Source organism: Arvicola amphibius, chromosome 3, assembly GCF_903992535.2.
Source record: "Arvicola amphibius chromosome 3, mArvAmp1.2, whole genome shotgun sequence".
NCBI classification, from domain to species: domain Eukaryota; kingdom Metazoa; phylum Chordata; class Mammalia; order Rodentia; family Cricetidae; genus Arvicola; species Arvicola amphibius.
In genome coordinates, this window is record NC_052049.1 from 168120662 (window position 1) to 168141110 (window position 20449).

A 20449-nucleotide genomic window follows, 5' to 3' on the forward strand; every position below is an offset into this window, starting at 1 on the left:
TCAGATCTCTTGCTGGTCTCTCAAGACTTGACAGTGGTGAACATAGATGCCATTGGTCTCAAACTTTGCATAATTTTAAAGCATGGCCCCCCACACCCTCTTCACCATTTGGTCACCTTTCTGTGACCCCGAGGATTCCACTCTGGCACTGCCTGCAGCTTCACTGGCATCTGGGAAGACACAGACATGTCTGATTTTGGAAATGACCCCATGGCTTCTATGTGTAGGGTATGGCACAGTGACCGCAGAGCTCAGTCTTCTGTGAACTTTTCAATCTCTTTGGGTATTGGGTCCTTTGAGAATTCTGAATGGTGCCTTTGTGCTGCTGGTATTGTTGCAGCCTTCCCTTTACTTCATTTGCAAGGGACGTACTGTGTCCTTAGCCAGTTGGTGACAGAGTCATTATTTTTAAAGAATGATGAAACCCTTAGGTTACCAACAACGAGCCTCTTAGAACAGACAGCTACCAGGAGCTTGCATTTCTTACTGAAGGGTGTAGTTTTTCCCTTTTGTGCTCTGCCTCCCTGACCCTCACAGCAGTATCCCTAGAACCCTGCATCTCCATAGATGCTGCTCTGTCTGTCTCTTTATCAGTCTCTATTCCTCCCTCTGAGTATTAGAGTAGCAGAGAGATGGGGAGGGAGAGAGAGCAGGAAGAGGTGAGTGTCTCTAAGGCATCACCAGCAAGCCATCTCCATTTTTGTAAGCCCTGGCCCACCCACCTGCCATTGGTGGACCACACCTGCTCACCCTTGGTGGTCTCCTGTATTTGAACCACACCCTGGGCTACCTGGCAAGATTGCAGATTGCATACTGTCAGCCTGGCTTTGTAACTCACAAATCACTGCATACATTTTAAGTTCTGAGCATGTCACAGGATGTACTCATGAACTCAGCAGCTATGGCTGTGTACACAAGATCAAGTCAGCCAACATCCCAGCATGGCTGAGGGAGCAGTTCTTAAGACCCCACCTAAATCTCAGGCGCTATTATCATTTGATGGCTACTGGGAGAAAATCGTTTTTCTTCAAGGATGTGACCACTTACCAGTGGTTGCCTAAGGACCAGTGGGTGGCTCTATATCTATGTGCTTATAAGCAGCACTACTTAGACCCGTGGCTATAAAAATAGAGAACAAAAAAAATTGGGAGGAGGATGTTGGAGTTCCAAGTAGGAATTGGAGAAAGTGAGGGATAGATAAATAGACTCACAAAATATTATATATATATATATATATGTGTGTGTGCAATTCTCAAATAATAAATTAAAACATACTATTTAAAAGGTAGAGCTCTTGAGCCAAGAATGTGGCTCAGTTGATAGTTTGTCCTCGGTTCCATTACCAGCAATCCCCCTCACAAAAATGTCTTGGTAGGATGATGGGGAGGCAGCACAGGCAATCCAGAAAGATGGGCTCTCGCTGCAGTAAGCATCCTCCCAAAGGTTTGCTTTGAGAGTTGAGAAGGAAGTCCCCCGAACTCAGTGTACGGGAGACACCTCTCTGCAGAAGGCTCTGCCTATCCGTCTCTCCTATCACGTTATACCCGAGAGAGTGAGGCTCATGCCTCTTTTTCAGGGAGCCTCAGGAACCCCAGCCAACTATCACTTCCTGAGCCAGTGTCTGCACACAGAACACCGTGAATTAATTCCCAGGGAGGAAGGTTAAGGTCGTGCCGAGGCTTCCACAGTGTGGTCCCTGGGCCAGCAGCATCAGCACCACTTGTAAGATGTTCAAGTTCTAGGTCTCACTCCATGCCTACCACATGGGGGCTCTGTGACCTGTGATTACACCCCCACAGGTGATGTCAAGCCACACTTCGGTGTGACATCCCACTGGGGCAAAGGTGAGGAGTAAGGGGTCATATGTCCAAGTTAAAATGCTGACTCCGTTGTTTTTGTTCCTGAGGTTCTGAGTCTGGAAGTGGGAACAGGGCAGGACCTGCTGGGACGTCACACATTTATACTGAGGAAGAGAACTCAGTATGTAAAGCAAAATATGTTAAAGGCAAAAAGGTGCCTTTCTTGACTGCTGGCTAATGACACTCCTCAGTTACCTTCCTACTTCTTGCTCTCTGTTGGTCTGGGGGTGACGCTGGGCAGCTTTGACTTGAACACAAGGAGGGCATCTGCAGGGCAGGCTGACATTGTGGAGTGCTTGTTCATGTCAGTGTGGCTGAGAACTGTGCCTCCTTCCTGGTCTCTGTGGATCCCTCCTGTTTCTGGTCTGTGTGCTCCGTGTTCTCTTTGTCCTTTTTGGGAACTTACACTAACAGCAAATGAAGAGTTTAACACGATCTTTATGTGAACCCTGCCTTGACCCCAGCAAGAAGGGAGGCTGGCAATGGCAGTGCTAGAGAAGAGACTCTGGTAAGAGATGCTGCTGAAGAGAGTGGTGGCAAATTTAAACCCACTCCTGTGAAAACCAAGAACAGATCCGTCATGTGGTTTAGGCTTGGAAGACACTCATGGACTGAGTCTTTGGGGCTAATTACTAAACTGGGCATGTAATTGCTAATCAACTAACCAGGGGAGATTTTGTCTTCCACCTTCCTGGCTGAACTGGAGCCCTCAGAAGATCACATGGAATTCTGTGGACAGGTTCTCCCTCTCCCCAGCTTCTCCCATCCTCCTGGGCTCAACTTTACAGCCACACTTTAAGGTAAGCTTGCCTGGGTTGTAGCTGCATCTTCAAGCTATGAGAAACTTTGAGGGAGCTTCCTGCTGGTCCGGAGCCTGTAACTCAAGGCCAGAATGCCCCTGTGACTGTTTTAATTGTGAACTTGGAACAACCTAGCATCTCCAGGGATGGGAGTCTCAATAAGGTTTGCTTAGGTCAGGTTGGTTTGTGGGTGTGTCCAAGGGGAATTGCCTTGATTATGTTAATTGATGTGGGAAGACTCAGCCCACAGTGGGCAGCACCATTCACCAGAGAATATCCCGGACTGTAAAAAGCAGAAAGGGTGCTGAGCACAAGTGAGTATGCGTTCATTTATTTCCTCTCTGCTCTCACCTGTGGATGTGATGTAGCGTGACCACCTGCTTCAGGTTCCTGATACTTTGACTTACCTGCAATAATGAATTATCACCCGGAATTGTGAATCAAATAAACTTTTTCCCCTTGGGCTGCTTTTCACCGTGGTATTTTATCACAGCAACAGAAACTCCCAGATCAGTTACCTAAGCCTCGAGGAAAAGGCTCGTGCCGCCTTAAATATGTATTAAATTTGAAGCCAAGACTCCTGCTAAGTCCACACCTTCCCTAGCTGTGTGTTTGCAGGCATAGCAATAGCAAGCAGTCTAAAGTTTGGACATCAGCTTTTTAGTTTAGTGTGGGAGCTAAGTCAGGGTCCAGGGACACACACTCTGACAACATCTTACATAAACCCAGACATGCTTCTGCTCTTTTTAATTAGACAGATAAAATTAGGAAGGAGATTAAGGTAAAAGGAGAAATTAAAAATATTCAAATGTTAGGTGGAATTTACAAAAGTGAATCAAACAATGAACAATGAGGTACAAGAAGGAATGTAAAGAGAAACAGAGACATGACAGAGACATTCCTCGGATGTCACACGGCTTCAGCCAGTCCACAGGCCAGGCAAGAAAGAACTCTCCCTTGCCGTCCCTAAAAGCGCTGGTTCCAGGGCTGTGGAAGAACATTCTCCAGAAATCCTTGCCTTCTCCTCTTCTTCAGGTCTTATCAATAATAACTTTTCAGTCAGCATCATTCCAGAATGGCCCACACTGCATCCAATTCAAACCACTCACCTGTTTCCTGTCTTAATTTGCAAACTCTTCAGAGACTACTTTTTTTAAAATTTTCCTTTCATTTGAGTTCCCCGCCCCCCTCTTTTCTCTTCTCATTGAGCCAAGCGGCCAGTGAGCCAAGCAGAAAGCCAGGCCAACAGCTTGTTCCAGCCCTCTGAGGCCTCCCAGGGCCAAAACTTTCCCAATTCTTTTTTTCTTGTTTGCATCTGTCACGAACAAGCACAGTCGTTTTATAACGCAGACACACAGACGTGTGCGCTTGCACACGGAAACAGGTTTTTCTATTATTTTTTCCAATTTGTGGTTTCTTTTTTTCCTTTTTGCAGAAAATGCAAACAAAAGAAAAACAAGGTTTTCAATTGAAGGTACATCTCTTCTTCAATATGAAGACATTAATTGAATTGGTTGGATCCCCATGCAGTAGTGGTCAGCAAAGTCCTTTGGCAACTGACAGACGACATCTGGAGACTCAGGAGCTGGGTTTTATTTGAAGAAGCTTCCCTACAAGAGTCATGAGCAAAGGGAAATGGATGTGGGGGAGGACTCTCAGGGAGGAGCACAAAAGGAGAAAAGAAAAGAACATCATTGGTGAGGGAGAAGATGGAACAGCCGAGGCTTGCTTCTCATCCCTCCACCTCCTTCCCTTCTTCCCGAAGACAAGTAACTCCAGTCCCCCTTGGATAGGAACTGAGTTCACCTTGGTTCCCAATGCATATGGTTTCGGCTTCACTTCTGTTAAACATCACCTTTCTATCTTTATTATTACGTGTTTGGTTTCCCACGGCATCTACGTGCTTCTGTTGCGGAGAAACGACGATGGCCCGTGAGCAATGGGTCCAGTTCATTCTTCACAGATGGAAAGTTGTTTCCCAGCCAAGAAGCTGATCTTCCTTGCACATTCCACAGTGGTCAACCTCTGGTTTCCCTTTGACCCTGGTCCTTTTCCTTCCTCTCCTCCCCTATGAATGCAAGTGTTCTCATGCCATTACCGATGGTGACTGGCTCATCTGGACCCTCATTGAATGGATGCTGCTCAGAATCTTCTTCTGATGGCCTGCCAAGGTGACCCCTATTCTCAGGAGGTCTCTAGAAGGGCAAGAAAGTCAGTGTTAGAGTTAGGGCAGCCTTTTCATAGCTCCAACTTATCACCAAAGGTATGCTCCTAACAATAGAGTGGCCAGAAAAATGTGCTAACCATCCCAGAATCTTAAGTGAAATAAGCCCAAGTACTTAGCAGGAACATGACTACATATGTTCTTTTACTTTGTATATGTGTGAATGTGTTTGAGTCTCTAGTGGGGGGTGTGCGCACATATATGTACATGTATATGGAGGCCAGAGGCCAGCCTTAAATGTTATTCTTGGTTGTCATCCACCTTGTTTTGTGTGTTTGTTTTTACGAGCTTGTCTCTCACTGACTGATTTGGGGCATGCCAATTACGACAGCATGGCTGGCCAGGGAGCCTAAGAGATCTTCCTGCCTCACCTCCCCAGTCCTAGGATTGCAAGTGACTGCCACCTCTCCCAGCTTCTCCTACAGTGATGCTGGAGACCAAACTCATGTTCTCGTGATCACACTACTGACTGAGCTATCCGACCCCAGCACCCAGTTATAATACTATCCCGCTCAAATTCATGTTCTCTGTGCATCCCTCCTGCCCCCTCCCCACACAGTCTGCATGAGCTATGCCTTATTCCTCACTCATGGATCCAGAAGCATCCCTTTCTTAGTGGCCATGACCCTCAGGTGGACTGGAATTTTCCTCTACTCTGTGGCTGACTCTCCAAGCGCACACTCTATGGGACTTTGGTTATTTCGTGGAGCTTCCTGCCTAAATTAGTGAACACCCACTGTGACTGAAAAGCTATGGGGCTTGCCTGGTCTTCTGATGTTTCCCCCTGAGCTTCCAATCTCTCACTCTGTTTGAATTTTAATGCCATGCATTTTTAAGAAGGGTGATCTTAAAATAACTTTAGAATATCTGCCCAAGTAGGAATCCAAAGAATATGTCTGGGATAGAAGCTCAGATTGGGTTCATCTGTGAGCTGGGAGAAGTCATATGGAAAAGTTCATGGCTTAAGTCTGATTTCATGGAGACCCACACATCTTTCCTTAGCTGCCCAAGTGCACACTATGTGCTATATACCATCTTATCTAAACCTGCAGGGATGCAGTTCTCAGTGGGTGAGAAACTGCATTCACAGATAGGTAAGTTAAACAGCAACCAGATTTTCTGAGCAGGCGATGGGCCAAATGCATGCTTGTTAGTGCATGCTATTCCATTTGTCTCTCTGAAAACCAGTGACATGGGCACTATTCTTACATGTGCATTTACAGACAAGACAAGTGTCATCCAAAGAAGTAAAGCACTAAATATCACGTAGCAGGTAAGCAGTGAGAGAAGCAGAATTCAAATACAGCAGCGCCTGCTTCCTGGCCTCCCTGCAGGACTTTCAAACTCCCCTATGCTACTGCTTACTTCTTCCAAGCTTCCTGACCCTGGCACAGGCAGGCTTTTTTGTATACTTCACACTCCGGCAGAGCCTGGGCTGGGTCTGTAACCATAATGTCTTGGCACTTATGCCTCCCCCCACAACCGTGTGAGCTGTAGTCCATCTCTCTAAGGCTGTAGCTGCTGGAGATAGGCAAATTGCCCGTGTCTTTTACAGCGAGTACTTTGGGGAAGCATGCTTGAATTTTGAATTCACAAATTGCCCCACCATCTATTTTATCGAGTTGCTCATTTTCTTTTTTTTTCTTCTTCCCCCATCTTTCATCTCTCAAGAAATAAACTGAATTGCTCCAGTACTGTGTGGCTGTGTTTTACTTTGAACTAAATCCCTTAATTTTCAGTTTGACTTTCCTTTTAATCCTCTCCTTGTTCCTTTTTTTTTTTTTTTTTTTTTTTTTTTTTGGCGACTTTCCCCAGACTGAAGGAACAGCTTTATTTGACTCATTCTATTATGGAGGGGAGGAGGGGAAAATATGTCAAAAAAGAAAATTGTAGCCAGCTGAGAGGGAGCAAAGTAGAATGAGCCTGACTCCACGGATGCCCACACCTTGTTCCTCCGATCATCCAGGAGCATCCCTCTGAGCACTGCAGGATGGGAAGGCTCATTCTTTTTAACTTTATTTCTTTGAGTTTTGTGCTCAATCATTCAAAATGTGTAGGGCTGTCCTTTTTAATTATTTTTACTTTTATTTATTTATTTTATTTTAAGGGTCACCAGGAAATGGACCTTTATCAAGCACACGCTGCTATTTAATGGATTCTAATGGAGATGCACCTTCAATCCACCCCCTGGAGAAAACCCTGACTCCATCATTCATGAGAAGAATAAACCTTGAAGTGATAAAACCTGACTCCAGACATGGGTTGCACGTAGTCAGGGTCCATCTGCACTGAAGTAAAGCTAGGAATGGGTCTCCAATCTCCTCTCCCAGGTGCAGCAACTGGCCTGGTCATAAGAAAACCCCAGCATCCAGCACTGTGCCTAAGATATGACAGGTGACCAGTTAACATCTGTCAGCTGTCTGCTGGACTGATGGGGCCTCTGCCATAGGAGATGTGTATCACAGGCCTCCAGAATTCACTCTGATGCATCAGTACACACTGGGGCTCAGGGTTTGTGTGTGTGCATGCATGTGTATGTGTATATGCATGCGTGCATGTGTGTGTGTATATAAGAAAGAATTGATTTTCTGGCTTAGATCATTTGAACTTCATTGAATACAGAAGGCAAAATCAAAATCTGAGCTTGGTCCTTCCTGTGTTTCTTCCCAACCTTTGTCGCACATCAGAATTCACCTGGGGAACATTGAAATCCCCTGAGCCCTGCGTTCTGCTCTCACCACATAGCAATTAATCAAAAGGCTGCAGGTGGCATCAGTACTTTGGTCTTTTGTAGCCCAGGCTGGCCTTGAACTTGATATGGTAAGTGAAGATAACCTTGAATTTCTGGCTCCCTTGTCTCTACCTCCCAAGTGCTGGGATTACAGACATGTGCGACCACCCCCAGTTTACACAGTGCTGGAGGTTGAACCCAGGGCTTCAGGTATGTTAGGTGAGCACCTTGCTGGCTGAGTCTCATCCCCAGGCATAGCCTTCTGAACTTCTTAAAGATTCCCAGACTATTCCAGTGGGCAGCAAAAGCTGAGACCTCTTTTGGTCCTTAGAGGGGAAAAGTGGGTGTCAGGGGGAGGAAGGTTAGATGCATATTGAACCAGCAGCCGGAAAAGCAGCTGGAAAAGCAGCCTTGTGTCCCATCTTGCCTCATGTGTTGCACTATTTCAGAATCTGCTGGATGGAAAGACTGGCACTAGATAAATATTTCCCAAACTGCACTTCCATAAAAACCTGTCCCTCAAAACTATGGTTCTATGGTATTTAATAATTTGGAATGGGCTTCTTTATTTCAGGGTTTCTCACGGCCTTTATAATGCTAATATGAGCAGTGAATCTCCACGAGGATGATAAAGTGTGCAGCGTTTCCCAAATTTATTTGACCGTGGGACCTTTTTTCCAAGGAGAACCTATTAACATTTCCCACAACTGGTGCTGCTCGCAACATTCTGGGGGAAGCGATGGGCCACATGGATCTTTAAGAACCTGTCTCACCCTCCTCTTATTTGAATAATTTTATTTTGTGTATTCCTCCACACTCTTGTGGGAGCAGCAGACTAGTAAGTAATGAGCGTGAAATGGAAATGTGTGTGTGTTTACAAGGGCTGTACAAGTGTGAGGATGGCACCCTGCACCACACAGTTCAGTGGTTGTTGATTCAGGGCTGTCACTGCCTGTGACTCTGTCCAGAGTGCTGGCTGCTGTGTTCGTCCCTTCCACCCAGACGCTTTCTTTGCTGGTCCAAATTTATAAATTTGAATGGGGAAGAGAAGTAATTGATGATTAGACAAATGCGACTATGAATAACTCTCATGCCAGGCCCGGAACAGATCTCTACCTGCACCTTCAGTATCCCTCTATCTCCAACCTCCATCTTACAGCCTCACGAGGCTGGTTCTACACAGCGAAGGGGCTTTGACCCACACTCTCTTCAGCAGCAGTGAAGGGGCCCGAACACCTAGCTCTGGGCTGGACAACGGAGGCTTTCTTCACTTACTCTGATGTCATCTGGGTGACCAGCTGGAGGGAGGTGAAGCCAGCGGTAAGGAAGCTGTCCCTGTACTGGACCATTTTGATGGCACTCAGCCAGTCGTCCACGGTGGTAAAGGCCGTGAAGTCTGGGATAGAGCGGTCAAGCAGGGGTTGGGAAGGCCTGGCGAGACAGAGAGGGACAGGTGAGCTCACAGCTAAAGAGAGGTGGCACTCCTGACTGACCCTTCCTTCCTGGTACCACCTCTGACGCGGGGGGGCGGTCCTCTACTTCTAAGAATCGTCACAGGTCAGACAACAACACAAACAGCTTGGTACAGTATTCAGTTGAAGGGAGGAGGAATGACTCCCCATCCAAAGATGTGCACAGCCTCGCCAAATCTGCAGGCAACAGTTTTCTTTTTCCTGCTATCTGAAAAGCATGGCATGGAACAGCCAAGCAAGGACTGCCCTTCTCTAAACAGCCCCAAGGTAGATATGCTGGGAACAGAACCAGCCATCTTGAGGTCAGCCATTTTGAGGTCAGCCATCTTGATGTCAGCCATATTGTCAGTCACTTCAGTTTCACATCCAACTTCTCTCTAGGCCACAAGAGTTTGCTTCCCATGTCTGCATGGCATTGCCCTCATGAGAGTGCTCTTTTGAGCTCCTCTTAACAACAGTCAGATACACTTTGCAAGATGCAGAAATGATCCCATAAAAGCTCTTTCCTTGGCTGTAACATATGCCAAACACTTCGATAGCTGCTCACTGTCCTAAAAATGAAGATAATGCTCAGCACACCCCAAGGATGCCGAGTGCCCTAATTTTGCCCCACCTCATCAGCTTTGTCAACTTCATGCTTAGCAACTGGCCCTGAGCTTCCAACTCTCCTCACAGGCTAAGCACTTGCCCTTAGCTCCCATCCAGTCCATGCGCTCCGGCCCTTCAGGTGGCATCTGCAAGAGCATCCACCAGATATCTCCCGCTGCAATTGGGAGCATGATCTCTGGGAGCTCTGCACAGGACTCTGCCATGTCTGCCATTAAGTGCTCAATTTTACAATTTTTTTTATGATCATCGGATCAATGTCTGCTGGCCCTACATTATTTTAACCTTCACAATGGCAAGAACTACATCCTACTTGTTGTATGGAACCAGCGCTGGGTACAAAGACTGGCCTGTAGCCACCTACATGCAAATGTATCTAAGTGAAGTACCACAGACACTAGAGCTGACAACTGCTTTGTGCATCCATTCATATCAAAAGAATCTGCCTTGTATTTTTTTTTTTTGTCCCACAGTAATTGGAGCCTTTACCTATTTAAGTTTTGGCAAAAACTTCAAGCTGACAGCTACACTGGCCTAGACAATCAGTGCAGTTAACAAAGAGGTGCCTCCCAGATGTAAGATTATTTAGAAACGATGCGTCACCGGTCATATCAGATACAATCTACTAATACAGAGCCCAGTGCCGAGCCCACTGGCTGCCAACACATGGTAGAAACCTGACCAGGTCCTGGAGTATCGCATGAAATATATTTTAGAGGGAGGAAGGATAAAAAGAAGGCAAAAATCTAGGAATGTCTTCCATTAGTGGACAGTCTGTGCCAATCCGACTTTGCTCCCGACAGAGCAAAGGCTGCCAACCATGCCCTTGGCCATGAGAACAACCACCCTGCTTCACTAGACTCACACAGCGGTGATGGTTGCCACAGTCTTGAGACTAGCTGGGTTCCGGATCATCTTGTCCAGGGTGTTGACGATCTCGGCAAAGCGGGGCCGACTATTGCGGTCCTTCTGCCAACAGTCCAGCATGAGTTGGTGCAGGGCAGCTGGGCAGTCCATAGGAGGGGGCAGTCGGTAGTCCTGCTCGATGGCATTGATGACCTGTTGTGGCAAACAAGAATCATGTGACTAAGAAAGGTGTTACCAGCTAGACATTAGCAAAGACGGAGTCTCCTCCTGCCAGGTTGGCACAGTTGCCCTTGCTGGTTACCACTCATCTCTTACTATGTGATTTGCTCTGATCTTGGTTTCCCTACCTAGGAAGTAGGGACCAGGTCTTGTCCCTTTGTGTCCCCTGTACCTGTTACAGGGCCTGGTACAACTGAGTCTCTGTGAATGTTTGTTTAAGAATAAGAAGGTCAGTGGACTGGAGAGGTGGTTCATTGGTTAAGAGCATTTGCTGGTCTTCAGGAGACCCAGGTTTGGTTGCCAGTGCCCATACCAGGCAGCTCACGACCATTTGGGATTCCACTTCCATGGGATCTGATGCCCTTTTCTAGACTCTTCAGTTACTGCCTACCCATGGTGTGCGTACAGACAGACAAACATACACAAATACAAATGCAAAATTTAAGAATAGAAAGTGGTACCAGAGAGATGGCTCCGGTGATAGAGTGTGGACAGTTTTTGCAGAGGAGTGGGTTTGATTCTCAGCACCCACACTGTGCGGCTCACAAGGGCCTCTGGCTCTAGAATTCCAGCTCCAGAGAGATTCAATGTTTCTGGTCTCTGAGGGCACCAGCACTGCTGTGTGTGCACATGTGTGTGAACATATGGACACGCACACACACACATATGCACGTGCATGCACACAGACACACACACACACTCACACAGAGAGAGACAGAGAGAGAGAGAGAGAAAGAGAGAGAGAGAGAGAGAGAGAGAGAGAGAGAGAGAGAGAGAGAGAGCGAGAGCATAGGAGCTAGGGATAGTGGTGCACAGTTGTAATTCCAGCAATTTAAAGTAGGAGGATTCTGTTCTGAGTTCTGGGCTAGCCTGGGCTATATAAGAAGACTTTATCTACAAAACAAAGAAAACAGAAGGTGCGGGCTCAACTCTGCCTTCCTGAAAGCAGGTGGTAAACAGCAGTGACAGATGTGATGTGGAAACTTGGCGAACTGTTATTTATAGACATGCTCCCAAAGCCTGAGATGACCTCATTCTTTCAGTCCTGAAGGAAAAGGGAGGGAGACGAAGCAGCAGTGCCGGTCCCACTCCATGCCCGGACCCGGCAGATGCTCCCTGTGCAAGGCTGCCCTGAACCTCCTGAGGCAGCAGCATGGAAAGGATGGGAGGTCATGGCAAACACACTCTTCAGTGCGGTGACAACAGTCCCCAAAGGAAGATGGGCTCACAAAGTGACTGCAAACCTCTAATCCAGTGTGGGTGGTTTTCACTCCCTCTGGTGAAAAAAAAAATGAAAACTGTGCAAAACTTTCGGGACCTTTCAGCAGCTCATTTCTCAGATGTGCGTGTTTTCACACTGTGCGTCTTAATTCTCAAAAGTCAATTTTGCCTCCTATGCACTTTTTATATTAGAAAAAAATCATAAATGACCCAAGTTCTAGCTGTATGATCCTGTGAGGGCACATTTACAAGAATACCACACAAAGTCCGCAATCGAACACCAGCCTTTACAGGGACGCAGCCGTTGAAATGGAAATAAGCTCACACTACCATATAAGGCCAAAGGGTGGGATGTCTAACTGCACAGCGCAGTCTTACTTTCATGAACAAACAAACAGACTAAAAGTCATAGCGAAACAGAGCCCGGCAACTGCACAGCAACCCGGGTCGAGTATCCACGGTGGGGTGAATTGCAGTCACTTCAGGGCAGGAGGAACAGGATGCTCTCTCTGTTTTCCATCTTGCTTGTTTGTATTTTATTGCCTATAATAATTGTACATTGATTTTATATTAAACAGGTGAAGCACCTTAAACAACAAAGGAAATTATTTGGAGTTTGGTGATTTTCTGGTATTTTTACCTCCATTGAAAAAAAAATCAGATTAATTTCAACTTATTGTTCTTTTCTTTCTGACCTTGTAAACTGGTCAAAAAGTGAACATCCTCAATCAGCTTATATTTTTACAGTTTGCATGGACGGTACACGCAGTGCGAGATGATGTTACCTGAGGTTATTAGAGGTAATCAGTGTATTATTTTTCCATTTAATATGGGGAAAAATGAGCACCCACTGCACATTGGTGTCACTGCAATATAAAATGATGAGAGCCCGGGAACACTGTCTTTTGAAGACTAACTTTTAGCTCCTCCAAGCTGTTTTCAGTCAAATTTCTTTCCATCCGCTTTGGAGGACATTATGACCCCATTGAGAAAATGGGGAAACAGGCAATGAAGCAATGTGCCTGAGACATAGGTGTATAAAAGGCGGCAGCTAACACACACAGGATACCCGGCTTTAAGGTGTCTGTCACCTATCCCTGGGGCTACAGCACTCAGCTGGAGCCTCTGAGGTATCCATAGGCTGAAATATGGTGGAGCTAAGCTAAGGGATCCACGAGAGCCAGTGACTGGGCATTGTTCCTATTAAGCTGGCTCATTGACATGTGCTATTTCTAAAGTCTTCCGAGCAACTGGACTGAAGGACATGGTATCTCCATTCACTGTGGAGACAGGTGGAATTGTCCACTGAACATGAACATTCAGAGTTGCTTTCTTTAGGTCACCAAAGGCCAAACTAGGTGAGGCCAGCAGGAGGGGCTAGAACCCAGGTCCCCAGTGTCATGGGGTTTCGGGGGGCTCCAAAGTCTTCTCTGCAAGGTGGCAGAAGGCATTCATGTTCCTCCTGGCACTACCGTATGAACCAATTTCCCCCACAAGCAAGTCAACCCCTCTCTCTGTCTCAGAGGCACAGCGCTGAGGAGCACTGCTTGAGGAGCACTTCACTGTGCTGCACTGTGGACCCAAGTACTCCACACAGGGCATCAAGAGGATGGGATCCACCGATGTGCCCAATCTTCTGCCCGTGAGCTTTAGACGGAAGCAGTGTAGCCATATTGATAATTGCCCTGGTGATTTTTGTTCGTTTGGCTGGTTTTGCTTTTGTTTGTCATTTCCTCCATGTGTTTGGCATGCTCACCTGCTTTTGAAGAGACTAGCAAACCACCTGGTGCTCCTGCCCCTCAGAAGGGTCAGTCAGGAGCAGAATGGCTACGTTGGTATGAGTACTACATGGGATTGGAGGTGTTGGCCAGTGAATCTTGGGTGCAAGTTCTACTTCTTATTATTTCCCTGGACGGGAAACTGCACAGTAGGATGCTTGAGAGGCGAGATGAGACTGCGGGGGCACAGGCTGAACTCTGCACAGATGACTGACAGAAACGTCCTCATCCTGTGGAGGGTGTTAATACCACCACCCCTTTCTCAGTGGACAATTTCTCAGCAAATAGGGAGCCACTGGTGGCCAAGTGGGAAGTCTAGGAAGGTAGTGTTTGATATCATCAATCACATAGTATGGACACACTGGGGCCATATCCCATTTATCGCCTTTTCCCATGGGAACTCTCTTCCCATATTCATGCTTACAAAGTGGGATTTCATCAGTTATTTCTTCTAGATTATTCTGTTGCTATTACCCAAGTTGATACTCAAGCACTGATGCTTCTAAAGTCTTTATACTTTGTACGAGCTACATTTCTCATGGCTGAAAGTGGACAGAAGCAACTTAAGGCAGAGAGGAACCACTGTGGCTCACAGGTTCTTGCAGTTAGGGTCCACTGTGGCAAGGAAGCCAGGACAGAGAGCAAGGTCAGCTGTTGCTTGGTACCTGCTTGCAACATAGTACCAAGCAGGAAGCAGAGAGTTTGGGCCAGAAGGAAAGTTGTCTATGACCTTCAAGGCCTGTTTCCTAGAGAGCTACTTCCTTTATCTAGGCCTCAGCTCCTAAAGGATCAATACTCTCCAAAAATAGAGCCACCAGCTGGAAACCAAGTGTGAAAACACATGAACCTCTGAAAGACATTTCACATCCAGACGGCAATATCCTTCTTATGATTTAGATATGTCTGCAAAGGCCATGTGTTCAAGGCTTGTTCAGTAGCCTATGGTGCTGGAGGGAGACAGCATAACATTACTTCAGGAAGTGTTACCTAGCTAGAGAAAGCATACATCACTGAAGACAGGCCCTCAAATGGGATATTGACAGCCTGCCTTCTCTTCCCCTTTCTTTTGCTTCCTGACTCTGGTAGCTGATGACCATCTTCCTCTGCTACATGCTACACCGCCCTAATGTTCCATCTCACAAAGTCCTCAAAGCCATGAAGTCAACCAGCTGTGAGTGACATGCCTAAAATAACAATAAAATAACCCCTTTCTTTTGTAAAATCATTTCTCTCGGGTATTTTGTTACAAGAATCGAGAGCTGACTAACACGACTCCCACCTTCGAGGAAAAAGATGCCTTGGTCCTCCACTGGTGTTTGGGGAGCATTCGCCTGCTGGGCCTCATCTTTGAGGTGATTTTCCTGGGGGAGATTTTTATTCTCTTTTTAAGGATTTAGAGCTTCTATAAATTTGTGAAGTGCATATAACTCATGATTATTATTACAGTACCATTAGATCAAAGACTTTGCTAGACCTCTATTAGGACTTGGGGATGATTCTCTGCCAACCCGCCTCACTTACAGATATGGAGAGTAGTGTGGAGAAACACTTAGCCTACATGTCTGACTGTGACAAATACAAGAGGCCATTTGGATTGTATGGGAACACTTGGCCGAAGGCCAGGGCCCAGGATATCTTACCTAATGGGAATGGAGATCTATTGGGAGGACTTCTAAGTCCCTTCCTTGGCTCATAGCAGGGTGAGGTCTATGAATATTAAAAAGAGTGGAGTTCAAGGTCAGACTGGTCTACAGAGCGAGTTCCAAGACAGCTAGGGTTATACAGAGAAACCCTGTCTCAAAAGAGTGGATATTAGAGCAAGATCAGACAGCACTTCAAGAGGGAAGACAGAGGGAGGTATTGGAGTGGATGTGAGAAGCAGTCTAGGCAATTTAGTCTGCGTTCACTACACAGTCTGCATGCAGTCCAGCATGATTAAACACCCTAGGGCCTAACCAAAATGTTGAGCTCGGAGAAGGACTCGCTGTGTGCACATGAGCCCAGAGATGGTGGGTGTGTGGTTGGTTGGACCCAAGAGCCTGTGGGAAGTCCCGAGTGCTTCCTGGTGTTATATGAGGGGACTGTAGCCTCTTTGGAAAGTGAGCAAAGTCCTTTTCTCAAATTTTGGCTTGAGTTCTTAGCTGTGCCCGAATTCCTATTTCCTGTCAGCGAGCTGGAGGCAGGCGGTACCTACTCGACCCTGAACTGGGAAGAGTGAAGTGGAGGAGCGGAGTGCAGCGCAGGAACCAGGGCAGAGTGGGTTAAGTTGAGCTCTGATGTTTCGGTGAAACTGCAGCTCCTCTCCACAGACAATGCCACTCTCATTATCTCTGTCAATCAGATCCAAGCAGCAGAAGTTCCAAGCTGCTCTCTCTGGCTGACAAACTCTCTGTACATGTTCAAAGACCTTCCTGGGCTCCAGAAGCCCAATTACCAGCACTCCGACTTGCCTCTGCAATTCTCTTCCTTCAAGCCTTTTCAATTGTCATCTGTAAAATCCTTCACCGCCACCACCTCCCTGCTTTCTGATGAGTATGACTGTAGCCCAGCCTCGGGGAGCCCCTCCTGACTCTCCCCCAGGCCAGGTCCCAGGGGCTTTCTGAATGAGCATGATGTCACCTCCTGTTCCCATTAGGAGCAGAATTGCACTTGGGACAAGGCTTAGAGGCTTTATTTTGGAAAAATACAGCAAAATGAGAATTATTGACTATTTTGCAGATGTTCATATTCCCTCTGAGTCTCTACTCAAACATCAAATATCCAGAAAGCTTCCTCCCTCCTTCTAAAGGCTCCCCAAACCCTCTGTATATGCCACTGGACTGTAAAACCTTCAAGAGGAGGATCAGCAAGTGTGTTGCTTTGGTCGCCATTAGCATGAGCTGACTGTGTTGAATGAATGATTGGGGAATTCTCGAAACCCAATGTCAGAAACCTCCATTTATTTTCGGCACAGGTGAATGCATTGCCTGAGAATATCTCAAGTGTCAAATCTCACTTGTTGGTTTTGTAATCCATTCTATGTGAGCTGAATTGTTCTTTATCGGATTAAGGTCTCTGGGTGGGTACAAGATGGGTCTGCTTTGTCTGGCGAGCATTTTTCACTTAGACAGTATAGATGGAAGCCGTGTGCAGCCGGTTTCATAAAAGCAGCCTAGTGACTGTCAGCTCCGGCACTTACTGATTGGACACACTACAGGAACAGAGGCAAGGCGTGGCTAATCACAGATAATAGAGGACCTAGATGCCACACGGTTAGCATCAGGACCTGGTTAAGGACGTGGTCATTTTGTTGGCTCTAAACTGAAGGACTCTGCACACACCAGCACCAAATACCATTCCACAATCACCCTAGGTCCTTTTCTTATAATTTTGCTGGGAAAATACCACCTTTCTCTGTTTTTGAGAAAACCCATAAAGACTGGGGGCAGCTTTCACAAGCTGAAGAGTGCCTCAGAGGCCCCCCAGGCATTGACATGCTTACAGTGTGACTGTAGAAGCGGAATGAATTGGATCTATACTGGGACAGCCCCGTCCCCTCCAGTCTAGAACCTTGGAAAGAAAAGAACTGTCCCCATGAAGTGAGGAACGGGAAACAGGAGACACACATGCAGGTTTTGCAAGTTTCTGGAAACCAAGCAGAGAGTGGGCATTTGAAACACATAGAAGGATTGATCTGGGAGGAAATAGCTCAGGTCAAAGGTGGCATTAAAATTCAGGGCTGGAGAGATAGCTCAGCCGTTATTGCCTGCTCTTCCAAAGGTCCTGAGTTCAATTCCTGGCAACCACATGGTGGCTCACAGCCATCTGTTGTGAGGTCTGGTGCCCTCTTCTGGCCCACAGACATATTGTATCCATAGTAAATAAATAAATAAATATTTTTTAAAAATCCAGGCAAGACTTTTGATTGGAATCTTATCAGACCCGAGTACCTGTACCTTCAAAACTTCCGTTGTTCTTTTCTAGGAAGCAAATTTCCCATTTGAAAAAAACATCACCTTTGGGTCCCTACTTAGAGCATATTTAGTGGTTTCTTCTTTCCATTCTCATCCTCTCTGTGGAATGTAGCCTAGAGGGAGGTTGATGGCCTCCCCATAGACTGGGGTCCTATGTCGACAGCCTGCCTGAAGTTGACCACCTTGGGATGCTTTCTCAGCATCTTCCTTGCTGATATTAGCACAGGCCCAACAAGACTGGGTTCTCAGGGAAGAAGGGCTCCTTATACTGCCTCACTTTAAGCCGAAGGTAAAAGTTGCAGAAGCATGGAAACCTTGGCACTCACAGCATGAGGTCTAATTGGATGAGTGTTTACAAGAGTTAGAGTGGCTGATACTTACATCTTGATTGGACATATCCCAGTAGGGTCTCTCTCCAAATGACATGACTTCCCACATGACAATCCCATAGCTCCAGACATCGCTGGCTGACGTAAACTTGCGGTAGGCGATAGCCTCTGGAGCTGTCCATCTCACGGGGATCTTTCCTCCCTAAAGAAGGAGAAACCAAAGTTGGTCCAAATAAGTGAAATGAGAAAAGGTACACATCTTACTCCATACCATACCCTGCTTTGCTTCAGCCTGTGAATCGGGACAGCCAAGAAACTCCGTGACTGATAAGCAAGAAACATTGAGGGAGGTCTGCTTAGAGGAGCTTCAGGGGACTAGTGGGGCCTTTACTAGTCCTCTGGGGAGCTTCAGGGGACAAACAAGGCCTGTACAAGCCCCATGGGCACTCTGCACATGAAAGGGATGGCAACGATGAGATTCCATCACCCCACCCTGATACCCTGCACTGACTCTACCATTAGGGCTGGGTAAGGTGGTGGGAGGAGAAGGTACAACTGTTCTAAACTTACTAGAACCACATCAGATTGGCTACCCAACGGCTGTCATTGTCTCATGTCAACGTAAACACCACAGACTTGGTTCAAGAGGAAACACAATGAAACTAAAGGAAAGCTGGGGCATAAGCTCTGGGGACCCTCCTACAGAAAAGTCACCCCAGCTGTACCTCTGTCCCTATTCACATTGTGCTCGATCCCTGAGGGAAGGTTTTCCTAGCTCCACGTCCTGCTTACAGCCCTGAGCTGCACTGGGTGTGAGGGGGCCCTGGTCTGTTTGCTGGTCACCCCAGCAGTTTTTCAGAAGAGGTCGGGATCTGGGAAACAGGAGATCCTGTTCCCAAAGGGCTGATCTGTTTGTTTGTGTTACCTCTTTCTTGTCCTGAGAACCACGCTGGATGTGTATAACTCGGTTTTCTATTTAGCCCTTAGCTCGCCTCTAGACCTGGTCAGCACTGCTAACCTAAGAGCTGAAACCCATCTTTGCCAAACATTGCTTGGCCAGCAAATCCACAAATAGTACCTGCTCTTTAGGGGCCCTATTCGAGGATGACCTGGGGTCTCAGAGAGGAGTTGCTCCGAGAGGATACAAACTTTATCATGGTGCACAGATAGTGGGGAGGCAGACCAGAAACTCAAAATGTATTTAATGCAATTGAAAAAGGAGGGAAAGGATGGAGGTTAGCTGTAGGGGTTCTGAAAATTGGGATACCTGTTTGGACACCAGTACTGGCTTTTTCTGGCTATATGACCAGACCAAATACTCAACCTCTTTGGGCACCTAGTCATGAGCACCTGTAGCATTTGGTCATCATGTGTCATAAGCAGCTCCTTTTCCTATAGGTCTGATGCCGCATTTACTGTCTGTGTGTTAACTGCTCAAGCAGTCTAGTCTAGCCAAGGCCAGAGATTCCTCAGAAGGAAGCAGAGGGCCGTGGGGGTGGGATAGAAAGTGCTAAGTATGGCTTGTCCTGCACACACATCAACTGACTTTGTGTTAATGTGAGCTATGTCAAGCTGTCACCCAAACACATCCTTTCCTAGGACAATGTGATCCTCGTTCTCTACTCATCATCCCAAGCATCAGCATCGCACCCCACAGCACTGTTCTGCGCCTGGGCAGTGAATGGCTCCATAGTCCCTGAAACTAAGGGAATCAGGCAAGGGAGGCTACACCAAGGAACAACAGACCCCACTTTCTTTCCTCCCAGGACTCATGCTTCAGCTGTAGGAGGCTAACTTTTATACTGGGCACTCTTACAATCCATTTGAATCACCAAAATCTATGGTGGAGTTTAGCAGAAATGCCTCAAACGTGTGTAAATGGTTAATCTACAGGCTAGGGGGAGAGCAACAGTGGACAGCAAAATGCATTTTTGTCTGGTTTCCTCTCCAGGGCTGGGAGGAATAAAGGCTGCCTGGCCTGGACCTCCCCAAGCACATGGCCCATGCTCTGCAAGGAAGACAGTCCTGATTTCCCCTGGGGATTCTGGCAGGCTTTTGTGGTGGGAGATGTCCTTAGCTCAAATGCTAGAAACATGATAAATGTCTTGAGGATGGGTTTAGGCTGTCCTGTAAAGGATGCTCTGTCCTCACCATCCCCTGAACATGAATGCATTTACTGGCTTTAGCAATATGGTACCCACGACTGGGAAGAGAGGTAGAGAATTCATCAGATGAACCACTAACTGCCAAACATAAAAACATCAGCAGGTGGTAGCTCAGAGACCCTTGTTCTATGTTGCCCATGAGGGAGGGTCCATTGAAACATCACGAGATAGCCTGGGCTTCTCCAAAGAAAAAGTGGGCTTGCTTTTTCAAAATACTCGGGTTGG

General features: G+C 46.8%; 1 protein-coding gene across 1 annotated transcript in view; it reads right to left on the reverse strand.

Annotated features, from left to right (window-relative positions):
* Positions 1 to 4745: 4745 nt before the first annotated feature.
* Positions 4746 to 20449, reverse strand: part of Ephb1 (EPH receptor B1) — a 298584-nt gene continuing 282880 nt past the window's right edge. The window contains exons 13-16 of the mRNA XM_042054742.1: positions 18112 to 18261; positions 10558 to 10751; positions 8890 to 9045; positions 4746 to 4854 (exon numbers count right to left, since the gene is read on the reverse strand). Of these exons, the coding sequence (XP_041910676.1) occupies positions 4746 to 4854; positions 8890 to 9045; positions 10558 to 10751; positions 18112 to 18261 (609 nt within the window). The remainder of the gene's footprint in view (positions 4855 to 8889; positions 9046 to 10557; positions 10752 to 18111; positions 18262 to 20449) is intronic.